This window comes from Phoxinus phoxinus (assembly GCF_949152265.1).
Source record: "Phoxinus phoxinus genome assembly, chromosome: 5".
NCBI lineage: Eukaryota > Metazoa > Chordata > Actinopteri > Cypriniformes > Leuciscidae > Phoxinus > Phoxinus phoxinus.
This window is the reverse complement of record NC_136880.1, coordinates 35255485-35271643: the sequence shown is the minus strand read 5'-3', so window position 1 is coordinate 35271643 and position 16159 is coordinate 35255485. Positions and strand designations below refer to the sequence as shown.

At 38.8% G+C, this 16159-nt stretch overlaps 2 protein-coding genes across 3 annotated transcripts in view; one reads left to right on the top strand and one right to left on the bottom strand.

The window, feature by feature from the left end:
* Positions 1-446: 446 nt before the first annotated feature.
* Positions 447-9827, bottom strand: LOC306998990 (uncharacterized protein). Its single transcript, XM_079613386.1, is given in 14 exon segments — positions 447-1445; positions 2064-2118; positions 2272-2485; positions 3273-3332; positions 3468-3627; positions 3717-3950; positions 4150-4245; positions 4449-5077; positions 6438-6974; positions 8016-8075; positions 8185-8344; positions 8450-8683; positions 8883-8978; positions 9139-9827. Coding segments are annotated over 14 exon segments (3699 nt in total). The 5' UTR covers positions 9751-9827; the 3' UTR covers positions 447-893.
* Positions 9828-13303: 3476 nt separating this feature from the next.
* Positions 13304-16159, top strand: part of myo10 (myosin X) — a 42693-nt gene continuing 39837 nt past the window's right edge. The window contains exon 1 of one of the 2 annotated variants that reach the window (XM_079613647.1): positions 13304-13749. In XM_079613647.1, the coding sequence (XP_079469773.1) occupies positions 13729-13749 (21 nt within the window). In that variant the 5' untranslated portion in view covers positions 13304-13728. The remainder of the gene's footprint in view (positions 13750-16159) is intronic. The other variant, XM_079613648.1, reaches the window with a different exon arrangement.

Below are 16159 nucleotides of genomic sequence, written 5' to 3'. Positions count from 1 at the left end.
AAAATTGTTGTTTTATGACTTATCAGAAGATAAGTGAATAAGCTACAAACACAAGTTAATGGTCTTCTGTTTTAATTTGTGGTTTATTAAGATATTTAAAGCAGTGGATTATACTATCTGGTAGTTGTAAAGCTGGTGAATGTGTGATGATTTCAAAATATTTAATTCTTAACTTGTACCAGACCAGCTATAACCCAGCGCAGGGGAGAATGAAATGCTCAATACATATTTTTTGTCTTGGTGCGCCCTCTGGCGTCATCAGTTGATGCTGCAGATAAAATATTTGTAAGGTGAGTACTATTTTCTTTAAAATCAATATATATACACACTTTATAGCAAGTAGAAATAAGAAAGGTAAAATGTATAAGTAGAAAATGATGCATGTTTAACAAAAATATATAACAATTTGCATTTTAAAGAAATAACAATGAAAACTAAATATACACCCATTTAAAAAATATTTATTGTTACCGGGTAATGCATATACATAGAACATTTTGTATAATTTCACATGTTCTTAAAAAAACAATTAGGTAGCCTAATCTAAATTGTTACAATAGGGTTCAAATTCTCCATAAACACAGGATAGAGACTCGGTGAGTTAATATAGTGTTGACACCTTTATTTTTTTATCAGGATAATTAAAGGTAATTTGTTTGTGCAATGGATTTGCTGGAACAGAGAGAATAAGCTCATGAAAACTGCAGAAATGGCCCAAATCACATTGAATTCCTTAGTTCTGTGAGGTGAAGAAAACAGATTTTATTTATTTTTAAAAGACAATGTCGTACATAACAAATAAGCATCATTGCAATTCACAAATAAAATCACTTAATGCTAATGATTACAATTGTGTTGTTAATGTTTTGAGTAAACATCACAAACTTTTTTTTTTATAACATGACAATTCTATTTTGAGAATATTTCTCAAAACATTTTTTTGGGGTAAAAATTTGAATAACCCTAAACCCAGGATAGAGCGGCTGAGTGAATGTGGTGTGGACTCTGTGAATGAGGGTCATTGTGTCAGAGACGCTGTAGAAGGACAGAGTTCCTGCACTGTGATCCACATACACTCCTATTCTAGAGGAGCTGGAGACTACAGGGAGTTCAGTCTGTTTGTTATTATGCCAGAATGAGCAACTGGAGTCAGAGCAGTTTAAACACCAGGACTGATAATTACATCCAAAGCTACATTCATCTCCCCGTCCCTTCCTGCTGATGCTCTTATACGACACTGAAATACACACCCCTCCACTCCTCTCAACCTCCCAGTAACAGCTTCCACACACACTCTCTCTGCACAACACCTGACAATAATAATCAAATCTGTCTGGATGAGCAGGATACCGCTGGACTTTTTCAGTGTATTTAATCACTCTGTTCCCATTAGACAGTGCCAGGTTTTTATTCATTGTGTTTGGATCCAAAGAGAGCTGACAGGATTCTGATGAAGATAAAAAGTCATCAAATAAAACACCAAACCTTTATTACATTTAGGATTTTATATATATATATATATATATATATATATATATATATATATATATATATATATATATATATATATATATATATATATATATATAATCCTAAATGTAATTTATATATATATATATATATATATATATATATATATATATATATGAAAATAGTCAGTGATGTTAGATACTTTAGGGGGAAAAACTACACAACATCTGCCTCACTGTTATCAACATCATAACATAATTGTGTTGGCGTGTCTGTGTGTGTTTGGAGTTGACCAGAAGAAATTAGAGTTGGTTAAAAATGTAGACTTGGAAAGTCAATTCACATTTCTATTTAGTTTTTAGTCCTGTTCAAATGTTTTAAAGACAGCAGTTCTATCACAAACTGTACAGTTGAGCTAAAGGTCTAAAAACTAGCAGTGAGTGATGAACAAGTGTCCAGACCAGGATTAACAGGGTAAATGTGTCTTGTGTAAATCAAGAGCGTTATATAGTTCTGCACAGTTCAGTCTGATTGTTGATATATAATAAGAAATAAAGTTTGTCTCTTTATGTACATATATGATTAGACTTACATTGTAGAAACTCCTCATGGGTCTTGGGTTCAGGGGTGGGAAGGATGTTAATGTTTCTCACTATGGAAAGCAACAGACATTTTATTGTAAATATTGTAAAATAATATAAAATAATTTAAAATAAGTTTAATTATAAAACATTTTAGAATATTTTAAACTTTAAACAAAATTGTTTTTTACATGATGATACATGTCAGTAAATGTAAAGCTTGACCTCTGCAAGATATCTTTTCTGTTTCTCTCTCAGGGTGTGTCGCAGACGCAGGACCTGATTAAGTCTGAGCCGCTGTTCTGACGTAGAACCCGGAAGAGCTGCACTGTTTACTGTGTGTCGCTGACGCAGGAGCTGATTAAGTCTGAGCCGCCGTTCTGACGTAGAACCCGGAAGAGCTGCACTGTTTACAACGTGAACAGCATCAGAGACTGACATGGAAAAGAAGAAATTCTTGAATAAAGTCATTATTATTTTTATTTTATGTTTTTGTTTTGAGCATAAAAAGTATTCTCGTTGCTTTATAAAATTACGTTTAAACCACTGTAGTCACATGGACTATTTTAATGATGTCTTTACTACCTTTCTGGACCTTGAAAGGGGTAATAAAGTTGCAGTCTATAGGGGGGGTTCCGAAGATGAACGAAGGTCTTACAGGTTTGGAATGACATGAGGTTGAGTAATTAATGACAGAATTTTCATTTTTAGGTGAACTAACCCCTTAACATATAAAGGAGTAATCGAGAGTGAGGAGTTGCTGGGAGAGAGGGAGGGATCCTGGAAAAACTGTTGTGGCTGAACGTGCTCCCCCCGAACTTTGTTAATAAAACATCATTAATTACAGGCTGTGTTTACAAGGCGGAGATCTGAAACCATTCGGCTGCGCACAATTTCAAGACCATTTGCAATTTATAAATTACACATCTGGTTCTCTGATTGAATGAACCACACATACCGGTATGCACATGCACAGAAATTATCGTAAGATCAAATGTAGGATGGTTTCTACACAACATTTAATACATGTGGCCCCCTAACCCAGTAAGATTAACTATCATGTGATTATTCCTGATTTGGTGTAGTTAATTGTACTTTGAAAATTAACAGAGTAAATGTGTCTCGTGTATATCAAGAGTTGTATGCAGTTCAGTTTGATTGTTGATATAATAAGAACTAAAGTTTGTCTCTTTATGTACATGCATGATCATAGAGACTTACATTGGAGTAACTCATCGTGGCTCTTGGGTTCAGGAGTGGGAATGATGTTAATGTTTCTCACTACGGAGAATATAATAATACAATATAATATATGTTTAATTATCAAACATTTTAGAATATTTTAAATATGAATTGTTTTGTTTTTTTGTTCTCTTTTTACATGGCATCATGTCATACATGGTAGGAAAAGCCTACCTCTACCAGATATAATTTGTATCTCTTCGCTGCAGAAATGCTCCAGTTTCTCTCTCAGATGAGACACAGATTTACCAACATCATCAAAAGAGAGATGAGAACTGACAGTGATGCTGGGTAAGTCTGTAGATCCAGGAGGGACAGAGAGAGACTGGAAACTCTACAGAGACACAAAGACACAATAGAAACACAAGCTAAAGACACAGAAATATACATTTTAAAACAATTTGTTTGTCAGTTCTCTGTTACCTGGATGAAATTAATGTGATGGTCTGTGTGTGAAAGCTGCTCCAGCTCAGTGTCTCTCCTCCTCAGATCCTCAATCTCCTGCTCCAGTCGCTCCAGTCGTTCTTCAGCTCGACTCACTGAAGTCTTTTCCTGGTCTCTGATCAGTTGTGTCACCTCAGAGCGGCTTCTCTCAATGGAGCGGATCAGCTCAGTAAAGATCCTCTCACTGTCCTCCACTGCTGCCTGTGCAGAGCGCTGTTACGACACACACAGAGACACATTAGAACCAGTCCATTCACTCAGCTCTTACTGGTCCCTCACACAGCCTGTTCCCCACAGTGGGCTTCAGTGGGACTGAAAGAGCTCCAGCACTGGCTCCTCATGGACTGACTGGAGGAGAGTCCTAACTGAGTCTGAAACGGCTCTTCCAGCAGTTCTTCTGCTCTAAACTCACCTTGTGAGACTCTACAGCCTCTCTCAGCTCCTCAAGCTCCTTCTGTCTCTCCTCGATTCTCTGCTGGAAATTTCTCTGGGTTTCCTCCAACTGTCTCTATAAGATTTAGTAGTCAATATACAACTCGCTACATGCGCCTCTTCGAGAGAATGTTACAAAGAACTGTTTCAAACTTGAGCAAAGATTAGAAATGACATTATCTGTTTCATTTAAGAACTGTTTTAAAATGATTTTCGAATATATGTTATACAATTATGAAGAAACATTTATTATTCAACATAACTACTCATAGTTCATACCAGTTTCTCAGTCATCTCTGCTGCAGCTGATACAGTGTCGTGGTTTTTGTGTTCATCCAACATACACAAGTAACATATACAGGTCTGATCTGTACGACAAAAAATCTCCAGTAGTTTCTCATGTTGAGGGCAGATCATCTCCTGCAGTCGTCCAGTGGCGTCCATCACTTTATGTCGCTTTCCTGGGTGAAATTCCTCGTGACGTTCAAAATGATTTTGGCAGTAAGAGTTCAGACACACCAGACAGGACTTGATGGCTTTGTTTTTGTCCCCAGTACAGACGTCACACTCCACATCTCTAGGTTCAGCGTAACACTGAACAGGACGAGCTTGTAGTTTTGTCTTCTTGAGTTTCTCCACCACTTCAGCCAGCATGGTGTTTTTACCTAAAACCGGTCTTGTAGTGAAGGTCTGTCTGCACTGAGGGCAGCTGTAGACTCCCTTCTGATCATCCTGATCCCAGCAGCCTGTGATACAGATCATACAGTAACTGTGTCCACAGGGAATGGTCACTGGATGCTTCAGTAGATCCAGACAGATTGAACAGCTGAACTGATCCTGAGCCAAAGAAACGTATTCTGCCATTTTATTGCACACACTTACTGACAGAAGGACATCCACAACAACAGCTTAGTTTCGATTTCTCTGAACCGAAACATTTCCTGGTTTTAAAACGTGCATGTGCAGTTGTGCCAGTCATATAATTTAAACGACTGCTAGATGGCAGTCTTGTACAGAAACTCGCAAGACAGTTTATGAGACTAGAAACTTGTACTTTTATGATATATAAAAATCTGTTGTTTATGCTGATTGTAACAGTCATTCTGTTCTTTTCACACAGGATTATCAAGTATCTGAAGCCGTTTACATTCTTCTTTGTGAATGAGAGACCTTTTTAATGTAAGTTACATTTACATGATTTTGTCCAAATGGATTAGCATTGCATTGCAATACTGTACATCAAATCATGCATTCCCTGGCAATCGAACCCAGTACCTTAGTGTTGTTAGCACCATTTTTCTACTGTTTGAGCTACAGGAAAGCTTTTGCTCACTGTTTTTGGTAAAAACAAATCTTTGTTGAGGGTATAATGATAGGTTTTAGGGGTATGGTGTAGGGCAAAAGGAAGTGAAGGGAAATTCTCTAAATGTTTTGTGGCGGCAGTTTAAAAAAACACTGTCAACAAATAAAACCTGATCAGAGTCAGACACAAGTCTTCAGTGCATTGCCACACACATCACATGCTTCAGAGAACGATTACAGCAGCACCTGCCCTGGACTTCATCAGCTCTTAGGGATGAGGATCAATGTTCAAAGAGTTAAAACTCGACAGGTGATCATTTATCCAACATTCAGTTTAATTGTGATTCTTCCATGTGTGTATGTCAACAGCTACCAAAAATAAGAGACTAACACAGCATTTGATTAGTGATCTGAAACTGACCGCAGTTTTGTGAAGTGCTTACAGAAACTGACACCGCAGATCCTTGCCTTTGTCATGATAAAAGTAATGTTACATCATCTTTAATTTAGGTTTTAATTCCATTAAGCGAATGTGCTGTGGGCTCCCTCTCTTTAAATAATGTCAATAAGAGGTCATTTATGGAAGTGATTTGGGGAAATTGCAGGAACAGAGAGAATAAGTTAGTTTATTAAATGCATTTATTCAGTGGTTCATTGAATGTGATCTGCTAACAATGCATGTACACTCTTTGAAGATACAGAGCTGTCAGTGCTAAATAATGAAAAGAAAAATCACTTTGAATTCTTTTGTTCTGTTAGGTGAAGAAAATATAGTTGATTTTTATTTAAAAGACAATCTCAGACATAAATAACAAGCATAACTGCAACTTGTGAATAAAAATGATTAATATTGTGCTGATAATATATGGAGTAAACATAAGAAACATTGTCAAATTCATAACATGACAATGATATCTTGAGAAAATCTCTCACAATATTATTTGTAGAATCGCAATCTCTATATTGATAGATCACAGAGTGTCATTTTTGAGCCCTGTCCTGTCCATGATGTAGTACCTCTAAACCCAGGATAGAGCGGCTGAGTGAATGTGGTGTGGACTCTGTGAATGAGGGTCATTGTGTCAGAGACGCTGTAGAAGGACAGAGTTCCTGCACTGTGATCCACATACACTCCTATTCTAGAGGAGATGGAGACTACAGGGAGTTTAGCCTGTTTATTATAATGCCAAAATGAGCAACTGGATTCACAGCAGGACAAACTCCAGGACTGATCATTATATCCAAACGCACACTCATCCCCCCGTCCCTTCCTTCTGATGCTCTGATATGACACTGAAATTTCCACCTCACCACTCCACTCAACCTCCCAGTAACAGCGTCCACACACACTCTCTCGACACAACACCTGAGGATAACCATCAAATCTGTCTGGATGATCAGGATACCGCTGGACTTTGTCAGTGTATTTAACCCCTTTTTTCCCTTCAGACAGTGCCAGGTTTTTATTAACTGTGTTTGGATCCAAAGTGTGTTGACGGGAATCTGATGAAGATAAAACACATAATCTGCATTTATCAAGTAATATATGACTTTCAGTCTTAAAAAATAAAACACCAGAGGTTTATTATATTTAGGTTTTTAAATACATGGAAAGTTACAGTCGTGTTATATACTTTAGGAAAAAAAGATTCACAACATCTGCCTCACTGTTAATATTATTGTATTAGTGTATCTGTGTGTGTTTGGAGTTGACCATCAGAAATTATAGTTAGTTAAAAATTTTGAATTGAAAAGTCAAATCACATTTTCTATTTATTTTTTGTCCTTTTTAAATGTTTTAAAATCTCTTTTCAGCAGCCTCACAAACTGTACAGTTGAGCTAAAGGTCCATTTTAATGTATATCTGCCAAAACAGAATCTAGCAGTGAGTGAAGAACACAAGTCTCTGTGGACAAGTGGAGAGCACTCAGCAATCAACGATAAGAGGTGTATATATATTCAGCAGTCTCACCTCAATTCGTTGACAGTTTAGCAGCATCCCTCCACCACCTCTTCTCCACACTTCTAGCCCTAACCATTTACATACAGGGGGGAGTACTCTGGGTTCGGAGCCCTCCCCCCGGACAGCACGCCAAATACGCATTAAACCTTACTCCCTCTAATTGTTTGTAAGTGTGAACTCGTGAAGTAGGCCGCGTTTACAAGGCGGAGATCTGAAACCATTTGACTGCGCACAATTTCAAGACCATTTTGCGATTTATAAATTCCACATCTGGTTCTCTGATTGAATCACACATATGCACATTTGAGAAATGATCGTAAGATCAAATGTAGGATGTTTACTACACAACATTTTATACATGTGGCCCCAGGACATTTTAAGGTAACTAACCCAGTAAGATAAACTAACTAATGACTATCATGTGATTATTCCTGATTTAGTGTAGTTAATTGTACTTTGAATATTAACAGAGTAAATGTGTCTCATGTATATCAAAAGTTGTATGCAGTTCAGTTTGATTGTTGATATAATAAGAACTAAAGTTTGTCTCTTTATGTACATGCATGATCATAGAGACTTACATTGGAGGAACTCATCGTGTGTCTTGGGTTCAGGAGTGGGAATGATGTTAATGTTTCTCACTACGGAAACCAATATAAAATATGTTTAATTATCAAACATTTTAGAATATTTTAAATATGCATTGTTTTTTTGTTTTTTTACATACATCTCAGGAAATGTAAAGCTTACCTCTACCAGATATAATTTGTATCTCCTCTCTGCAGAAATGCTCCAGTTTCTCTCTCAAATGAGACACAGATTTACCAACATCATCAAAAGTGAGACGAGAACAGACAGTGATGCTGGGTGAGTCTGTAGATCCAGGAGTGACAGAGAGAGACTGGAAACTCTACAGAGACACAATAGAAACACAAGCTAAAGACACAGAAACATTTGATAGAAAACACAATCTCTTCCCTTAAGACCACTGTCCTGTTTGTCAGATCTCTGTTACCTGGATGAAATGGATGTGATGGTCTGTGTGTGAAAGCTGCTCCAGCTCAGTGTCTCTCCTCCTCAGATCCTCAATCTCCTGCTCCAGTCGCTCCAGTCGTTCTTCAGCTCGACTCACTGCAGTCTTTTCCTTGTCTCTGATCAGTTGTGTCACCTCAGAGCGGCTTCTCTCAATGGAGCGGATCAGCTCAGTAAAGATCCTCTCACTGTCCTCCACTGCTGCCTGTGCAGAGCGCTGTTACGACACACACAGAGACACATTAGAACCAGTCCATTCACTCAGCTCTTACTGGTCCCTCACACAGCCTGTTCCCCACAGTGGGCTTCAGTGGGACTGAAAGAGCTCCAGCACTGGCTCCTCATGGACTGACTGGAGGAGAGTCCTAACTGAGTCTGAAACGGCTCTTCCAGCAGTTCTTCTGCTCTAAACTCACCTTGTGAGACTCTACAGCCTCTCTCAACTTCTGAAGGTCCTTCAGTTTCTTCTGGATTCCCTGCTGGTCTTTTCTTTGCATCTTACCCAATTGTCTCTGTAGGAATAACAAATAAAAATGAATCTGATAAATCATCCTGCATAAAAAGTAATTGCCTCCTTGGGAGATCTGAGGAAGTAACTGCTTGGAAAATTATCTTGGATTATGTATATAGGATTAAAGATTTTTATAGGCGGCACAACTACTGAGTCCATACCTGTTTCTCAGTCCTCTCTGCTGCAGCTGATACAGTGTCATGGTGTTTGTGTTCATCCATTGTACACAGGTAACATATACAGGTCTGATCGGTACGACAGTAAATCTCCAGTAGTTTCTCATGTTGAGGGCAGATCATCTCCTGCAGTCGTCCAGTGGCGTCCATTAGATTGTGGTTTTTACTTTTGAAGAAAATCTCATGTTGTTCCAGATGATTTTTACAGTAAGAGTTCAGACACACCAGACAGGACTTGATGGCTTTGTTTTTGTCCCCAGTACAGACGTCACACTCCACATCTCCAGGTTCAGCGTAACACTGAACAGGACGAGCTTGTAGTTTTGCCTTCTTGAGTTTCTTCACCACTTCTGCCAGCATGGTGTTTTTACCTAAAACAGGTCTTGTAGTGAAGGTCTGTCTGCACTGAGGGCAGCTGTAGACTCCCTTCTGATCATCCTGATCCCAGCAGCCTGTGATACAGATCATACAGTAACTGTGTCCACAGGGAATGGCCACTGGATTCTTCAGTAGATCCAGACAGATTGAACAACTAAACTGATCCCGAGCCAAAGAAACACTGGATTCTGCCATTTTATTGCACAGATAAAGAGACATCCACAACGGTTCAACAGCAGCTTGAGCTTAGGTTTCGATTTCTCTGAACTGAAACATTTCCTGGTTTTAAAATGTGTGCAAATGTGCCAGTCATATAATAAACACGACCACTAGAAGGCAGTCTTATACAGAGACTCATTACAACAATTAATGAGATAGATAGACAGACAGACAGACAGACAGACAGACAGACAGACAGACAGACAGACAGACAGACAGACATACAGACAGACAGATCATCTCAAGTCTGACAGCATACGCATCTATAATATGGTTTGTTAAAAATAACAATGCGTAAAACAGACAGACAGAGTTAGGCTAATGTATGTTTCTGTTGATGGATACGCATTCTGGATTCCCCTAACTCTGTTCAATAGGAGTGCCCTATGCTCTAATATGACCTGTCATTTACACCGCCATCACCCAGGTGTTGATAGCGCAAGATGAAACCTGACCAGCACATGTTGCTATCTGTGTTTAAACTGAACTTGCCAATTTAAACACCAAGAAGATGCTAATGAGAACTCGGGCGCCCTGTAAGAAGATTTGTGTGTGCACTCACCTGAACCTGCATCTCAGACAGTGCGCAAATTTTGAGTTCTCTTTCAAGTCTTGTGCTTGAACGGACAAATTAACAAAAAAAAATATGTCAACATGCCCCTTCTTAGCAAGTATAGCAGACATCGTAGGTTATGTCTTAAGTGAATGTAAACAGTAGAGAAAGACAACACATGTGTGCAGTATCAGTGTGTTGGATCAGTGCATTATGTCTTAAAGTGACTGCAGCCTTATACTCCTGCTGTTTATGTTTTTAATAGTGCTGTCAATCGATAAAAACTCTATTAATACATTTTTTGTTTCTGTGATTAATCGCGATTAGCCATTCAACATTAATGTGTAATTGAAAGAAGCTATAATTTTTTAAAAAACATTTATTAGGCTTCAAAAAATATAACAACTTTAAATTTAAGTGAACTTCAAACAATCCTGACATAAACCCATAATAAATGTCCTTTTTACCTTTGCCCTTCCTTCCTACCTATCATTGTAATGCAGTTCAGATGTTATGGGAAGAAGGAGGCGGGAACCGGCGAACATTCAAATATTTTTATAAATAAATAAACCTATACAAAAATGAAAGTATAAGCCAGCAGTCGTCCACGAGGGGCTGCTGGCTTATACTTTCATTTTTGTATTGGTTTATTTACAAAACACAACATAAAATCAGGCCTGTTCCTCTCTCCATCTCCACTGTCTTCGCTCCTTCTTTTATGCTTCCGCTCCTCCGTGAGAGATACGAGACCGGTGTGTCACGCAGGTGTCACCTGAGCCTGAGCACTATGTCCCTGTGTTCGCATAACTGCTCTCTCAACTGCGCCAGAATGAGCCAGTCGTCGAGGTAGCTGAGGATCGAACACCACGCTCGCACAGGGGAGCAATGGCCGCCCCCGCGACTTTCGTGAAGACACGGGGCGACAGGGCCAGCCTGAAGGGTAAGACTTTGTACTGATATGCCCGCCCCTCGAACGCAAAGCAAAGAAACGGTCTGTGTCGAGGGAGAATCGAGACATGAAAGTGCACGTCCTTCAGGTTGATCGCTGCAAATCAATCTTGGGGACGGATGCACTTAAAAATGCGTTTCAGCATAAGCATCTTGAACGGCAGCCTGTGGAGGGACCGGTTCGGGACACGCAGGTCCAAGATTGGCCATAACCCACCGCCCTTGGGTACAATGAAATACGGGCTGTAGAAAGCCGGTCTTCATATCGGCTGAAGGGACCGGCTCGATCGCGTCCTTCGCCAGTAGGTGGATATCCAGACACCAGACACCATGTACCAGACAGACATACCCGCTGCAGCGCGGTGGAATGCAGGGACCCGACTCGGACAGCATAGCGGTCCGAAGTGGGGTCTGAATATAATATGTTTATTTATATAGCGCCTTTCAGAAGACTCAAGGTCGCTTATGAATGTGTAGTGCAACACGTACCTGCTTCCGTCGAGGGGCAGAGTTAGTGTGCGGAGGCCTCTTGAGTGCGTCCGAAACACAGCCACTGCTGCTCGCTGGCGATAGAAGAGGGGCCTGAGGGTGACAAGGCATAGCGTCGTACACTGCCAAGCGCACCCTCTTGGGACCCAGAGGTTTCAGAAACTGCTCTTTTATGGAAATTGTGGGGGACATCCACAATATCCACCGGGGAAAGGAACGGAGACTGGCTCGGCAGGGAAGCCCTCACGGTAATCCTCAGATCAACCTGGCTACACGCTGAAGTAGCTCTATTCTGGGGACCAGAATAGACACTAGATCGGGGCATAGGTGAGGAGACTGCTCCTCCCTTGAGATAAGCGAGTCTCGATCTTAACCCAGCCATAGTCATGTTCCCGCAGTGAGAAAAATATTCACAAAAGCAGCCTCAGCGTGCTGAATGCCCAAACACGAGAGGCAGCTATTGTGGCCGTCTGCTGGCACCAAGGGACGACCGCATCCAGAAACGCCCAGAAAACGCCTGTGTTGCTCTTTTAGTAGAAAACAAAAAAATTAAAATAAAAAACTCTTTCAGTGCTGAGGCACCCAGGGGTAGCCACGTTGTAACAAGGTTTACACACTCAATGGAGCGCACACCGAAACACACACACACACAAACACACACACAGAATGCAATGCAAACAGCAGTGTGTGAGCTGTAATGCTCGCGGCCATCGCTCATCGCGCCGTCACACCAACAACAGAGTTTTTTCTGGTTTCCAACTTTGCAGAGTTTCTATGCAGCACTCGAGAAGACAAGTGAAACCACTCGGCTCCGAAGTGAAAGACAAAGGTGCGTGCGCTCGCTTCCGTGTTTATACCTGCTGCAATTCACGCACGCCAACGTTCATTGGCTTGTTCTGTAGACACTCGAAAATGACAGGGCTCCCTGAAGTGATCCCAATTACGTCGTCACGTCGACATAACGTCAAAGGTGAGCGACTGATAGGGAACTACTGTTAGATAACCTGAAAAGTGCTGTTTATTTTATTTGTATCTTTGTTTTATTTATTTATTTGTGATGTTGCTTGTAGGTTGATTATTTCTTATTTTCTTTATTTTTATATTTAAAAAAAGTAAAGACCGAAAAAAGCACATAGGCTACCGAACCATACCGAAACCGTGACCATAAAACCGTGATAAAACCGAAATTTGTAATTTAAGTTACCTAATAGATAGATAGATAGATAGATAGATAGATAGATAGATAGATAGATAGATAGATAGATAGATAGATAGATAGATAGATAGATAGATAGATACATAGGTTGATTGAGCAGGTGCGTTGATGAAGTTTTATATATATATTTTATAAGTTGCATTTAAGCAAATGTATTCATTTATTTATTTTTATTTTTACATGTGCATTTATCAACTTTGAACTGAGCTTCCTGTTTCACAGCTGAGCTTTTAGTTTAAGAGTCAGCAAGTGAATCAACAAAGTTTGTGTGTAGATTATCCCGCGCGCCCTCACCACGGGAACAGCAGGAGGTGCTCGCGAGGCTACGGATCTACAGAAGTTTTGCTATTCAAACCGCGCGGGGGGCGGAGCCAACAGGCAGCGAGCCGACTCAGCAGAGTCTCTGCAAACTTGGCAGGAGCCGAAGCCTTCGCTGTTTACCGAGGCGCGTGTCACACCGGCATACAAAGTGACCTCGCGCCGTGTCTTTATATCCCGTCCCGAAGCGCGCCTCGCGAGCCCCGGTGTCACTGCGCTCGTGGTAGAGACAACTTTTTCCTGCTCTCGCGACTGGCAGTAGGACACATGATAGTTTCCAACATCTGTATGGTCTGAAACAAAGACGTGTCTCTGCGCGAGAGAAACAAACTGGCTCCAGGGGTCTAGAGATCAGTGAGATGCAGTGAGGGACCGCATGACACTTTTCACTGACACGTATGGCTCGGCTCGTCGACTCCTATGAAGACCTCAGAGATTCGTTATTATAAGGACAATGGATAACTTTTTCACCGAGGTAAGTTGGATATGAAAATACTATTTTCATGTTGCTATAAGAAGGATGTTCTGCTGTTTCTGTTCCAGAAAACAAAATACACGAAAGATATAACATATCCCGTTGGGTTTGTTGGCTACCAAGAAAATAACCGGCTCTATATAGTTTGTATATGTAGTTTGTTTGATGTTCAGGACACCCTCACATCTCCCTCACTACCTCGGGTCTGAATGGTTCGGGTCGTTCCCAGCGGAGCTCTCAGGCATTTCCTTACCTTTCTTCTATAATCTACATCCCGGCGCTATTATTAGAAGTGTACGCTGGCTGAATGAATAGAGTTTCATTAGTGATAACTTTATACAAAGCATGTCATTTAGAAATAGCATTTAATAATAATTAAATAGATTTTGTATTATAAAATTGTATTGTAATATAAATTACATAAATTAAAAAAATATTCTGGTCAAGCTCGGGTAAATAAATGTAACACTTAATTAAACAAAATAAATGAAATGGAAGATCAACAATGTTAGGCATGTTTGTTTACTTTTTAAAGTACTACATTATTGATACTCTAGTAAATTTCATTGTCACTGAATTATTAGTGGGGTTTTTTGCTGAATTTATGAAATTATTGTGAAAAACAGCTTAACATGGTGGACAAACTGAAAACATGGTGGACAAAATAATAACAGTGTGGACAGACAGTGTTATAAAGAATGGATGGATGGATGATTTCCTATCCCTCGAGTACAACCAGTTACAATTTTACTTTATTTTGAACTGGATTTAGATGGGAAACAATATGTAAAACATTGCCAACGTACTTTAAATGCACTACTTCTTCAACTTTAAACATAAATTACTTTCACAGTCACTATGTACACTCTCAGTGTCTACTCTTAAGCTCTTCAGATATAACATAACAGGGTGGACATTCTAACCTAAAAACAGCCAATGCACCATGTCTGAACAAAAACAAGCTAACATAGAAGGTTTATCAATTGAACAATTGCTGTAATTTTTCACAGTCACTATGTACACTCACTTAGTTGTTTTCCCTCCAAAGAAGTGGTGACTGTTTTATGATATTATGTCATTTAAACTTCCATTTAAAGGGAAAATAGTAAAAAATTAAGTGGACAGTAAACAAAGGGACAATCTAAAAAATCTTGATTGTAAATGTTAAAATAAATGTAATAATTGAATAAAATATATACATTAGAGAGAATCATTATACTAATATACCCAACAATGTCAATTTTTTAATAAAAAAAAATAATGTATAGCAACTAAGTGTTGTAATACACAGGCCTGGGAACATGGGAAAATGGTGATATGTGGTGGTTCAAAATGCTGTAATATATTTATAATTATTTTTCAATCAACATCAATATGTTTAGAGTTCCAATAGAGTTGTTTATGAAGATAGATTTATAATTGATATTGTTCAACATTTTAAAGCAGTAAGATCATGATCTTTACTGGGGACACAAAAGGCACCGAATTTCATGAATGACCTAAATGTAGGGCAGTTAAACGATTAATCGCATCCAAAATAAAAGTTTGTGTTTACCTAATAAATGTGTGTGTACTGTGTATAATAATTTTATATATATATATATAAATACACACACGTTCATGTATATATTTAAGAAATATATAAAATATTTATAATTGATATATAATATAAATTATATATAAATCTATATACAGTATATACATGCAAATATTTCTTAAATATATACAAGCATGTGTGTGTATTTAAATATATAAAATAATTATACACAGTACACACACATTTATTATGTAAACACAAACTTTTATTTTGGATGCGATTAATCGTTTAACAGCCCTACCGAAATGGTCATATTTTTTGCAAATAATACTTTTCTTACAGCCAGTAAATGTTTTTAGATATAACATTTAATAAAAATAAATTCTTATTCTAAAGTTTGTTATATAATATTTTAATATATTAATATTTTTATAGAAATGTGTGTTATATGGAAATGAAATCCATAACAGTGTTACCAAAAGGTAATTTTGGGGAATACTTGTCAGGACTGGCGTTGATGGAAATGAGACAATAGTATTATTCATCCCACATGACCTGACTGTGAAATGAGTGCGAGATGATGATCAGTAGCACGAGCCGCTCCCTTGAGCCGCTGCCATATGAGTCACAAGTGAAGGCTTCTAATATTGGCTTGAGGTGGATCATTAGTCCTCCGGATTGTGCTTTTCACCTGTGAAGGCGTGGCCCTAATTAAATAAATCAGCTCAATAAAACTTCTCACCTGTACCAGCTCAGAAACATGTGTTGTGTCCAAATCCACATACTGGTATTTGGTTTGAAACAAACTTCGACCTTTAAAAAAAGTATGTTCTATATAGTATAAATTCAGACGTGCAAAATCTGCCGTGTTGC